This window comes from Hylobates moloch, unplaced genomic scaffold (assembly GCF_009828535.3).
Source record: "Hylobates moloch isolate HMO894 unplaced genomic scaffold, HMol_V3 SCAFFOLD_3, whole genome shotgun sequence".
In the NCBI taxonomy this organism is placed as follows: domain Eukaryota; kingdom Metazoa; phylum Chordata; class Mammalia; order Primates; family Hylobatidae; genus Hylobates; species Hylobates moloch.
Genome location: NW_026652278.1, coordinates 71,657,764 through 71,671,198, shown reverse-complemented (window position 1 = coordinate 71,671,198; position 13,435 = coordinate 71,657,764). Strand labels below are relative to the sequence as shown.

At 43.5% G+C, this 13,435-nt stretch overlaps 1 protein-coding gene across 30 annotated transcripts in view; it reads left to right on the top strand.

Annotated features, from left to right (window-relative positions):
- KCNMA1 (potassium calcium-activated channel subfamily M alpha 1) overlaps positions 1–13,435 on the top strand; it is a 775,685-nt gene that overhangs the window by 523,544 nt on the left and 238,706 nt on the right. For all 30 annotated transcript variants that reach the window (XM_032140900.2, XM_058436411.1, XM_032140879.2 and 27 more), the window contains exons 7-9: positions 4,806–4,881; positions 6,904–7,074; positions 8,669–8,760. In XM_032140900.2, coding sequence (XP_031996791.1) covers positions 4,806–4,881; positions 6,904–7,074; positions 8,669–8,760 — 339 coding nt within the window. The remainder of the gene's footprint in view (positions 1–4,805; positions 4,882–6,903; positions 7,075–8,668; positions 8,761–13,435) is intronic.

The following is a 13,435-nucleotide window of genomic DNA, read 5'->3' as shown; positions in this document are numbered from 1 at the left end:
CTACTATGTCACCTTTTGTTTCTCACATAGCATTCCACGATATGCATGAGTCATCATGTACCTAACCAATATGGTTTTGGGAGGCGTTTTTGAAACTAAAACATTACTACTCACATGAACTTAGAAATGGCTCCAAGATAAAGTTTGTAAAGAAGAATATTCTATATGGAGACTGCAAGAGATGTGCAGGGAGAGGCCAAATCATGCAGGTTCTTAGATTCATGGACTTTACTGAGAACAAAGGAGAGTTGTTGAAGGATTTTAATCAGGAGAGGAAATGTGGTTAGACTGACATTTTAGAAAGATCCACTATTCCAACAGTTGTATAGAGAATGGGGTTGAAGCATCAAAGACCTCATAGACCATAAGACCAATTAGGAGGCAGTAGTCCAGGGAAGAGGTATTAGGGCATGGCCTTAGGCAGTGCAAATTGGGGCAGAGAGAGAAGGGATCTAGAGATAATTAAGGGATTGAATTGGCAGAGTTTCACTTTGCTCCACTCATGTTATCGTTTAGACCATTTATGTTAGTGTGGTGCAGTCCAGTTAACGTTTTAGGGGGTGGGTATTTTACATCTGTCCAGCAAAGAGAGCAGTAAAACAGAACAAGGCCAGCAGCACTTGGCAATACCAGAAACAAAGAGAAAAATTAGAGACAAGCAGAACAGGGACAAATGTGCACTTCTTTGTACAAAGTGCATGGCATTTTCTGTGTTCACTGAAACATGTCTTGTTAAACATGCAGAGGACAAAGGAGGCCCCAGAAGCTCTGGGTTGACAGCTGTAATCTCTGGAGCCAGAGCTTCTCTTGCAGCATCCACAGTTTCTTGGAAGAGGTCTCTAATCTACTAGAATCCTGTGCCTGACCTATCATGATTCACTGTGTCCATCGATGTGAATTAGAACTCATGGGATGGAGACTCAGGAATTGTATTGGCAACATGAGAATGATTTACTTTAGATGGGTCAGGTGTTCACGATAAGATCATAATCTCCCTCAAAGCTTAGGAAGCAGGCTAGAATCCGAATGGTTCAAATCATTCTAACCATTGGTAGCTTCATGTTTGGCCCAGATCCCTGGGCTTGACCAGGAAGGCTATGACTATCTCCACACAGAGATGTATAACCTTTGCTATGCAGAGCACACAGCCCTGCTCCTGGCGTGCCCCACTCTTTCTTCCCAAGGACCCCTACTTAACCTGGCAAGATTCACATTTCAGAGTATGGAGAATGCCCACCGGGGGTTAACCTTGCATCTTTTGCTTGTAGCTTTCAGATGTGTGGTCATAGAGTTTCATTTAGAAAGCAAATTACTAAACCTAGGGATCTGTGATAATATTGATGTCATAAAAATAATCAGATTTCAGAGCTAAACATGGACTGTTTTAGCAACAATGATTAAATGTTCTGCATATGGCAAGAGCTCCCTAACACACTACTAATATCACTGTAACCATCATTTAGAGTTTAATAATCACCATATTTAGGTCATTTTTCCAAAGCACCAGGAGGCTCAGACTCCAAATAGGTTTAATATCTCAAGAGGTCTCCACATGGTTGTTGGTGAGACACTGCTGTGTTCAGATCCCAAGAATCCAGGAGTATGTAAGTGAAGCCACTTTGTATTTAACGATACCCTGAGAAAATGAACAACACACACCTCCCTAAGAGCCCTCCCTTTGCCGCCGGCTATCAGTTCTTCATCTATTTCTTACCCTCCAATGCAGGAGCACACCTAAGAGGACTTACAAGGTAGAGGCAGGAGAGAATTCTGCTCAACACAACATCTAACACGTAATAAGGGCTCAATAAATATTGGCAATTATTATCATCTGGTAACTCTAGAAATGACCAAGAGAGACAGAATGGACATTTTGGCTGTTTTTCCAAGTTTTCGAGCTAGAAGAAAGTTGTTCCACACATTTTGAAAGATCAGTCTCACCCACAGTGTTGAAAGTATCTGTTTATTCTTTCCATGAACTGTCGGAATCAACTCTGGAAAAACTAAGACCATGGATTCCTCTGTGCTGTTCCACAGAAGAAGAAAGATTGTCGTTATGAGCGTTAAATGACTTAGTCTACGTAAAGCACAGGTGATCCTAAAGCACTTAGGATGGTGGCACATGCGGTGAGCACTGGGAAAGAACTGTAAACAAGCTAGCTGATACTATTACTGTGATCTTAAATGCCTAGAATTTAAATCATTGGTTCTCCAAAAGAGAGGTAAGAGAGGGCAGTCATAACAGAGATGAATTGACCAAAACTAATGGGTTGGGCAACACTGTAGGCTGCATTAAGCCACTACTGGGAAAATTCAAGAGCTAGAAAAAGAGAGTTCTCTTCTGCAAGATACAGCAAGGAACACAAGAGTCAAATAGCAACCTAAAACTTTACAAAAGACCTCTTAAGTCAGTAGGATCAATTACCAATGAATGGCTGGAGATGAGAGCCGGGGAAAGTCACTTTGTCTTGCAGGTGTGTGGAATGACTTTAAGGAAGCAGTAGGGATTGAACTGGGCTTCGAAGAATGGGGAAATTTGGCTAGATGGGAAGGGCTTTCGAGTTGAGTAAATAGTGTAAACAATAGCTATAGTAAATAGGTTTAGCTGGCATGGCAGTTTCAAGAGTTTATGTGAAAAAGTGGTGGTGGGAGACACTGGGACTTCACAAGGTATTGACAATGGAAGGAGAGAGTTTGAATGTCATCTTTTAGTCAACAAGAAGCCTTTGGACAGTGAAGTGACCTGCTGACAGCAGCGTTCAGGTATACTCCAGTGGGACTGAACAGGATGCAGTTTAGAGAGCAGGGGCAGAGACCAGTGCAGTCAGTGCAGAGTCACAGTGGCCTACTATGCTCCAGGGATCCAGGGCTCCTGGAATCCAGACAGACAAGGCCCCAGCTCTCAGGGGGCTCAAAATATCATAAGGTCCAGTTGATCCACTCAAGGAATACCAGTGGATGCTAAAGCTATTAGGTATAAGGTTGTTGGGGAGCAGGATATTCCTGCAGTCTCAGGGCCTCACTCAAGATGGCATATTCATTATAAAGGGAAATGGGCACCTCTCAGTGGAGACATTAGCATTTCCGCCTTAGCCACATGAATGGACCTACTCATTGGGCTGGGATATCCTGATGTGATGCCATCCCCGCAGAGATTCTTAACAGAAATAAGTAGGGAGCTATGTAGGATGATCAAGTCTAGAGGTCTAATGTACAACATGAGGACTATTGCTAATAAAATTGTACGGTATTTGGGATTTTTGTTAAATATGTAGATTTTAGCTGCTCTTGTCACACACAAAAGCGTAACTATGTGAGATGGTAGATAATATTATGTTGTAAACCTCAAACATACACAATAACATTTATTTAAAAAAATAAACTGGGCTGGGCACGGTGGATCACACCTGTAATCCCGGCACTTTGGGAGGCCAAGGCGGGCAGATCACCTGAGGTCAGGAGTTCAAGATCAGCCTGGCCAACATGGTGAAACCCCATCTCTACTGAAAATACAAAAATTAGCTGGGCATGGTGGCAGGTGCCTGTAATCCCAGCTACTTGGGAGACTGAGTCAGAATTGCTTGAACCTGGGAGGCGGAGATTGCAGTGAGCCGAGACCGTGCCATTGCAGTCCAGCCTGGGTGACAGAGTGAGACCTCATCTCAAAAATAAAAAATAAAATAAAAATAAATAAGTAAATAAACAGGATCCAGAATATAGGACATTATAGAAGACAACCTAGGTTCACACAAAATTTAATGTCATTACAAAGGAGTGGTGTCAATTATACATTAAAAGAGACTGAAGCTGGGATTGGCAAACTATAGCCCATGCCCGCTGCCTGTTTTTGTAAATAAAGTTTTATTGGAACAAAGCCATATCTATTCCTGTACATGTTGTCCAAAAGCTGCTCTGAAGCCACAGTGACAGAGTTGAGTATTTGTGACCACGTCTATATGGCCTGTAAAGCCTAAAATGTTTACTCTCTGTCCTTGTTTCCTGACAGTTGGATTTAAGCCACCTAACAGCCAAATGCAGTGCATGAAACTTGGGTCTGGGGGAAAATTAAAAAATCAATAAGCAATTTTGGGGCAACTGGAGACATTTAAATAAGGTCTGCATATTAAATAGCATTACTGAATTTTTATGTTTTAATTTTCTCAGGCGTGCAATGGTATGGTGATTATGCTGTGCAATGCCCTTCTTCTTAGGAGTGCTAAAGTATTTAGGGCTTGTGCCATGATGTCTCTGATTTATTGGTAAATGGTTTAGCAAATATATATATATATATTTATATATTTATATATATATTTATATATAAATATATATAAATATATATATTTATATATTTTATATATTTACATATATATTTTATATATGTATATATATACATATATATATAAAATATATATATATATGTACATGGCAAGAAGAAGAGAAGGAAAAAGGGCAGGGGGGGGATAAGAGAAAAAGCATGTAGGGAGATAAAGCACCCGTGGTAAAATGTTAATTGGTCAGTCTAAATGAAGAGCGTACAAGTGTTCATTATACTATTCTTTCCACTTTTCTGTAGATTTGAAGAGTTTTTTAAATAAAAGTTAATTTTTTACCAAAGTTAAATTCGTTCCTCTAGGCTGTGTCCTGACTTTCATCCCAGCAGCTTCCTCCACCTTCCAGAATTCCCTAATAATGGGAGTCAGATGTGGCAGCCTCTCCCGCTAAGTGGGTGCCGTTACCTTGTAAGGCAGCCCCAGCAGGGCCTTCCCTTGGTAACATGGGGATTTTGCTTGTTGTCTCTTGCACAGTAATTCCATCAAGCTGGTGAATCTGCTCTCCATATTTATCAGCACATGGCTGACTGCAGCCGGGTTCATCCATTTGGTGAGTAACCTTGAAGACCCTTCTGCTCTCGCTTGCCTGCAACAAGACCCTCTCTGAGTCATTTTATTACCTAAAATTTATCTTGCTGGAAAGAAACTTCACCTCGGTTGTAGACAGGAAGATGGGAAGCAACCACACAATTGTCTGGGTTTCCAACCTTTTTACCCCAAACTAGTTCCAAATGGTGAGTAATGTTTGCACTATTAACCTGCATTTTTTCCGTTCATTGCTCATTGGTATTGTCATGGGGGCTTTGGTAGATTTTCCTTCTGTCTGCAATAACTATAGTAAGCCACAAGATGGCAGTGCTTCCTAAGCAAACACCTGGAAAAGGTCTGGGGACAAGGTTGGAAGTTTGACCCACACCACCTAGTAAACAACAAATTCAGATCCCTCAATTTCTCTCCACTTCCCCCTTATGAAAAGCCACCTTTCATTATTTTGTCTGATTTGTACCTCAAAAATGTTCATTCTTTTTCATTAGTGACTTTTTGAAAGTCTTGTATTAAGTCAAGCCCCTCGCACCACCCAAAGACAGACTTTCCCTCTGCTTTTAGAGAGCACAGCTATTGTGGGAAGTGTGTTTCGTGCAAACATAGACTGTTACAACTGGAAGGAGCCTGGTCTAGCTCTGAGACTTTGGATAAAGTTGACCACCGGTGGCTGAGCCTCTATTTGTATAAGGGATAGAAGGACGCACTTAGCTACCCACACTTGGGATTTAGGTAATTATCACTCAAAGGAAGACAGGCCTGAGATGGCAGCGGGTGGGGTATGGGGGCTCATGTACTCACCAGATCTAGGGTCTCCTGCCCAGCCCTTAATGCTGATGGGATTCTTGGCCAAAATCAATCTTAATCACCCTAATTCTTACTGTAACCAAACACCAAGCACCCAAATCACATATGTGGAGGAGATAGTTGTCTTTAATAAGATGATGACCCCACCTTACTATGGGCATTAGTGAAGTCCCTTCAGGTTCACCAGGAAACTTTTGTGAAAATGGCACATTGAGGACAAACTGATGTGTGAAAGAGGCCAGGCCCTGGAAACATTTTGCAGAGGCAGAGGTGGAGGCCTGGGGGCCACCGTCTACAGGCCCTGTGGGCAGATCACGGGCATATTTGAGTAAAATTGGGCCAGCAGCTCCCTCTCTCCTGAGAGTATCTGAAGTACCTTTCCTGCCCACCTTCTAGCCTTGTTGGCAGATCAAATATGATGGAAGGACAGGAAAGTGGGGAAACTGCAGTCTTGGGCCAAAGCTCTCCAAATCCAGCCACACCCATTTGTTGAAGTTTTGCCTCTGCAGAGTTGACCAGGACCTGTGTGGCCCACAAAACTGAAAAAGTTTGCCAGCCCTTGATCTAATGGGCTGTGCCAGTGCAAGCTGTTCTCATGAGCTCACTTTCCATGCCTCTGGGAAGATTCCGGCAGCCTCAAGGCTGGGACCACCATTGACAATTTGCAAAGGAGGGAGAGCAGGGCCAGATCCCAGAGATGCCGTTTGAATCAGAAATAGGCAGGGCCCTTATATACTCTTTGGATAAACTGATGGACGGAGGCAGCACCCTGTGGAAGGGTTTAGAATTTCTGTGGGAGAGACAGAGCCAGGCCATCTGGGCCTTAGAAACCTATTGAGAAGGTCAGGGAAGGGATCTCTGGCTCTTTCCTTGAAGAGAGTGCTCTAAAACCTGGCCAGAGGCAATGCCCTGAATTTTAGCTGGCTTCTGACATCTTACAGAAGAAGAGAAAAGGCCTAAAGATATTTCCCTTCTTGCTTTCCCTCTCTGTCCCAATCAGTCAGGAAAACATCTCCTGCAGCTGCTTCTCCACTTTCTCTGTGTCCTGCTCAGGAGCTCTGCATCCTGACTCACAGAACTCAGCCCAGGAACCACACATCTCGTGTAGACAGTGGTGTGCATTAGCAAGTGGCCTTCGGGAGTGCCGAGCTTCTGCGTTTATTGCATGTATACACTTCAATAGCATGTTTTTCTTTTTTCTCCCCTGTCCCATTTGCTTTAGGTGGAGAATTCAGGGGACCCATGGGAAAATTTCCAAAACAACCAGGCTCTCACCTACTGGGAATGTGTCTATTTACTCATGGTCACAATGTCCACCGTTGGTTATGGGGACGTTTATGCAAAAACCACGCTTGGGCGCCTCTTCATGGTCTTCTTCATCCTCGGGGGACTGGTAAAAAAAATCTTTATTATGATGTTGATTTTGATGGTTGTTAATATTTTCCATGATACATTTCCTTAAAGCTTTGTATTTTAGACTGTGTTCTGCACCAGAAGAAAGCCTTAGTGTTACAATCAGGCTAAGTAAATCCAAACACGATGGTGACTTTTCTGCATAATTCTTGGTATATTACACTTGTCCCATAGATCCAGGCACATTGCCTTTGTCAGGGACAGCCATTTAGCCAGGAGCAAACCTAATTATCTTAAGAAAGTGATGCTGTTAATACGGGAGAGTGTCTACCCCTTAGCAATGTAACTCAGCATCTGGTATGCTACAAAGACAGTGGCTGTCACCTGCCTCTGGTAGAAGCTGTCAGTACTTTGTAGAGACAGTTTGCGGTTTCAAGAGCTCCCCCTTCCCCTTTATGTTCCTCCCCAAACTTCCAACAAACACTGTGGCGGGGGCCTGCCCTAAAGAGAAGGGTCCCTCCATCAAAGGACAGAGAGCACCTTAGTCTTGTCCAGGCGGACATCCCCATGTGAGCAGAGTGCAGTTTTGCAAACAGCTCACTCCATTCTGCAGTGGACACGTGGGGTATTTTTGCTCCTTTCTTCTAAGAAAGTTTCACTGTTTGCTTTTTAAAAGTCTATGCAGCTCTTTATGTTGCACTAAATCATCCCTTCTAATGTAAATCGAGGGGATTTCTGGCCACACATTGGCAGTTGCTACATTTTGTCTTTCAAAGTAGCTCATTTTAAGTTTAGATTTTTTCACCATTTATGAAGCGAGTGATTAAAATCCTAATCCATGCAGAGCTTTCATGTATGTACACTGCGTGCACATTTATATGTAGTGATGCATACACCTCTCTCTGTTTTGTATGCATAGGGCATATACATTTTAAAAATGTATATAAATGTGCACGTGCATGTGTACATTCACGCAAGCATTGCTGCAGCATCCGTGAGGTGCCCATAGATAATGAGACCCATCCAGCCAGCCACAGGCCAGATGTTTGTTGGACAAAACATGGCAGATTTGTGTTTCTCCTTGCTATCTTCTCCTCCCAGGTGACTTCCTAAATTTCGCTTTTGAGCTTTTTAGTGTTTTTTTTTTAATAGAAAAATGTAGTTTTTAATCTTTTGGTGTTTATTTTCTTTTGTTACTCATAAAAGCATTGATTCTCCTCTGAATTTTAATGACAAAGAAAGATCTTCTCTTGTGAAACTGTGTGTCTGTGCATGCACACGTGTGTCTGTGTGTGTTTAATTTCACTAGCATGCCCCCCTTTTGCCTATTTTTCTTCAACAAGAAGAACTAGATATCACCTTATTTATTCCTGTCTCCTTTGTATTTTTCTCGACTGTGATTTTTTTTTGTTCTTTAGTTGTCAAGGTTGGCTAATGTTTGTTTGTCTTGTGTATTTCTGGGAGCTTGCTCTCTTCGTGCTTTTAGTTTTTTATGATCCAACGTATCAATATATACCTTCGCAGGCCTAATCCTTTTGTGTTTTCAGATCTTAGTGCCCCCCGCCCTCTGAACAGGTTCCCCCCTTTTCTTTGGCCTGTCTTTTTAGTCTCTCTTCTGTCTCCTATCTTCTCAGGCCATGTTTGCCAGCTACGTCCCTGAAATCATAGAGTTAATAGGAAACCGCAAGAAATACGGGGGCTCCTATAGTGCGGTTAGTGGAAGAAAGTAAGTATGCCAAGAGGTTTTGCTGCCTCCGCTGCGGTAGAATCCTCTCTGCATGCCATTTTTTTTTTTGGCTCTTGTTTCTTTGTTTCATGCATGTAGGCAATGTTTGCCCGCTACGTGCCCGAAATTGCTGCTCTCATCCTGAATCGGAATAAATTCGGCGGGACTTTTAACAAACATGGAGGCAGAAAGTAAGTCAGTTGCATCAGAAAAGACGTGGTTGAGTGACTTTCAGGAGTCCCCGTGGAGGTGCCATCTGAATTCTGCCCCTCCCCCACCCCATGGGTGCTTCTGTGAGGGAAGGCCCAGCTTCTGCATGGGGTGTGATGTCAGAGGTGACCCGAGGACGTTGCCACACTTGGACAAACTCCCATCCACAAATTCTAAGAGATGTAATGAATTTGTCCTGAAAGGAGTCCATTTATAACTGGGCCCATATTTTCTCTTCTGACCCCTAACAAGTAAACAAAACTCATTCATTCTTCACATCATCTGGCTATGTGATAAAATTCTGGTCCCTCAAACTAGTATGATGCCCTTCTGTGGTGATTTGTGTGTAGCAAGAACGCAGGATAAGACTCTGGCAGAGAAGTCCTTGGGTGGCAGATCCAGGTCATCTGGCCTACTGCAAAGGCACTGTGGCCACTGGGAACCCAGTTCTCCTCTTCATCCAGGAGGCACCGATCTTATCCTTAAAGGGACTCATTACTCAGCTGAAAGTCCTTCTGGGCAAGAAACAGTATATTTCTGGTAGTTTAGGGTACTACATGCTATTCCTGATGAATCTTTTGTTTGGCTTCCCAAACGTGAATGCTTTCTTCTCGGGAACTATTTCAGTGTGTGCTCAGATCACTTTATCACTCTCAATATCAATGTGTAGGTTCAACAGAGACCCCAAGGTTTTCTCCTAAGTAGAGGGCAGTAACCACCTCAAGAGGGGAATGCCGTGGGGGAAAGGGGGCTGGCAGCAGCCATCCTTTATTTATTTTTTTAAAGCTTTTTCTGGGGCAGTCACCTTTGTTTGTTTTTGGTTTTGAGGTATAACTTACATAGAGTTAAATGTACACATCTTTAACATATAAACTGAGGAACTTGTACCTATGTACACCCCCAGTAACTATCATCCTACCATCCGGATCAGGACACAGAAAACTTTTATCACTCATGCCTCTTCCCAGTCATGGAAGTTCCTATCATGGAACTGTTTTGTTTTGTTTTGTTTTCCCTTCTCATTCTGTTTCGAATGAACTCTTAAAGAGCTTCTTTGGTTTTTTTAAGAGGAAATAAAATCAGACCGGGAGCATGTATTTCCCTCCACTGCTGCCTTCTCCTCTTTTTGACAGTCAGCCATGTTGGACAGAGCAGACCCTCCCCTTTGGTCAGTGAGTCCAATGCTTCCTGAGCTCAGGTGTCCAGGCCTCTGCACAGGAAATGAGGAGGTGGACAAAAGGGCTCATTTTCTTGAACTACCCACAGGACACCAGTTTCCTTTCAAAGGCACAAAGGACAGTGGGCCAGAGGAGGCCAGTTGGCATCTTTTCAGGGAGGCAGCACATCCCTCCATCTTCCCTCTAATGGAGCCCTCCCCTCAATATTATCTTAACAGCCCTGGATGAGGTTAGAACCAAGCTGTTCCGATTTCTGGGCCATTGGTTGGATCCAAAAGGCCAGATAAGTCCCAGTGGTCATGTATCCCATGCCAAAAGGAAAACAGCATCTCGATTCATTTTGCCTTGAAGGTGTGGACAGGTCTCCATAAAGCAGAAGGCATTCTGAGGGCCTGGGGCTCTCTTTATGGCCTCCCTATCTTCCAGTGTCTCCCCGGCATTTCCCAATCACTGCTCCTGAAGAAGTCAATAAAATCAATTGCCCTGAAGGCTAGGTTGAAAATATTTCTTGACTCTCATTCCAGGTAATTTTTTTTTTAATGAAATAATTTTCCTAGTCAAATGTGGGTGAGCTGGTGGGTGGGCTGGAGGCCGGCAGCTTTTGGTGCCGGCTGACCCAGATGGGGCTCTCAGCCTGGCACTCACTCACTGCCCCCAGTCCGATCTGGTCATCCTTCACCCTGGCAGTTCCACTCAAACTTTCAGGTGCTGATGACTTCAGATCACAGACTTCCTGCCATTCTGTTCTGGCTCTGTAATCTTTTATCACTGCTTTTAGCCTGGTTTTCTCTCTCTCTCTCTCTCTTTTTTTTCTTCTCCCTTTATGAAAATGCACTTTGCTTTTAATGTTCTTTTTGGGTCCCCACTGTTCCTGACCCTGCAGACACAGAGTCCGTCCTGTCATCAGCACCGGGCCTGTTCACTTTACTTTACGCATTGTTTCCTGGTTCAAAAGCTAATTACTAAGTAGTTTAAAGAAGCCCTTTGGTCACTTAGATCTTTCATCAGAAAATATAAGCTTGGGAAAGGCACAGTAATAAAGGGCCATTAGCACCCTTTGTTTGATGTTGTTTTTCCAGTCAGTAAAACAAGATTGATGAAATGTTATGTTTGGCCAAATTTTGAGTTTTCATTTGGAATTCAGTGTTGAGAGAATGGGCTGTCAGAATCAATAAGTTTTCTTTCGCTTGGGATATGGGCATGTGGTAGTAATTAGCAATATAAGGTCTTTAGTTGAGCAACCAAGCATGGATTCTGGCAGCAAACATAATGAGAAACTACAGTTGTTCTATTTCTAACGTCAAAAAGTTTCCAGATAAAATTAAATGCATTTGCAAAAGGAAAGCAGCTAAACTTTGTTGAAAGATAAAGTTCAGACTCTTAAAACAGTGTGCTGTGCTCTGAGTTTTTGTGTATGCATAACTCCATGTGCTCTGCCCATGGACACACACATACATGTTCTCTGCTTCCCAGGACCCAATCAAATGAATGCCCAGAAAGAAATTAGAATGTATACATAGTTAAGGGATTTGTTTACTTGTGCATATTTTATTCAGAAATGATTTCTCTAACAATATATTAACTTGTCAGAGAACTCAAGGTAACTCATGATCTAAAGCTACAGAGACATAAAACTTTGAAATTCAAAGATTATTTAAAGTACAAAATTTAGGCAGAGAAGATCAGGGTTTTGTTTGTACAACATCCAAATTCAGGATATTTGAGAATATGAAGATTTCATTGGCATTTCATTTTCAGTTTTAGTCAATGGGTTTGGCATAATATAAACACTTCAGGTAGCATTCTCAAAGCCTCTTCACCATCAACACTATTTCAAGGGCCTAGAGTGCCTTGTGCCTTACCCAACATTTTCATCACCTCCTGCAGGATACTCCTGCAGGAGGTATGGGTACTTGTGCACATGTGCGTGTGTGTTGGCTATTTCATGTATGTTATGATGGATTGCGGCATCTAAGAATAGGGGTTTGGGTGTCCACAACCAAGGGTTCAGTGAGTAGCTGAGGCAGGTAATCTCCCTGAGTTGGAGGGATTAGGGACAATTGGGCTCTTGGGCCGATACCCTAAATCTTATTCAGAAGAGTAGCCCTCCTGCAGCCCAGCCTGCCTCCCAAGGCCACTGCCTCCTCCTCCTTTCCTTTGTGTAAGGTCAAAGCTTCTTAGAGGCAGGGAAGGCCTGAGGGCTGGTGAGGCTCCCATGGCCTTTGGGATCCCCAGCTCTCTCCTCCCTCTCACAGCCCCTTGCAGTTTCCCCCAGAGGTCTCCTCTCTGAGTGTGATTCATTCCACTCCTGGTTAGTTTATGAGAACTGACAAGATCATGGTCCAAGGTCACATGGCCAAGGGCCATGGAAAATAATCAGTCACAGAGAGGAATCCATCTGCTGTAACCCCCTTGTTCGAGGGAGTCCAGCCAGGGAGCCACCCAGACCTTGTGTTTCCCATGTTGGGATTTGAGTGACTCAAGTTTGAGGCAATCCTAGGCCCAGGTGTTTGGGACAGAGAAAATGGGATGGGTTTGGATTATTCTACTGATTCCTGGTAGCCAAATGCTGAGAGGACACATGAGAGGGGAATGAGTCATGAAAGACTAGACATAGCCAAGGTGGGAGAGGAAAGTGAGTATAATTAACTTGGAGGAAGGTCCCCAGGATGAAGCTGCTGAGCCGCCATTCTGGTTTGGGGAATAGTTGTCACGGACTAACCCATTTCTTGCTCCAATTCAAGAAAGCTGTCTGTGAAACTTAAATGCTGTGGCTTCTCTTGGAACATTTCCCTATAAAGACAGGAGTGCCACACACTTCCTGAAATGAGAATTTGAATCAGTGCAGCCTAAAGCCCCAGGACTGCCTTCTCTGGCAATAGTAATACCTACAAATATTTGCATATTTCAGAATCCTCACAGTGATCCTGTGAGAAAGGTATTACCATCATCTCCACTTGGAATGAGTGAAGAAACTGAGGAACAGGGAGGTTAAGTAACTTGCCTGACATCACCCAACTAGTAAAGAGTAGGGCTGGGATTTGAACCTGGACAGCCTGCTTCCCTGTGTCCTGCTGCCTCTCCCTGTCATCTCTTGAGACTCCATTCTGCTCTAAACTCAGTGATCTCCTACTGTTTGTATCTTCCTCCACCTTTCCCTATAAGTGGAGCCAGAACACCGTGCCCATGATGGAGAGGAAGAGAAAAGCATGAGCTTCACTTTGGGGCTGTCTCCTCTCCCCTTCTGCCCACCCACTACCCCTAAGGGTCCTGGCCCCAGGATTGAG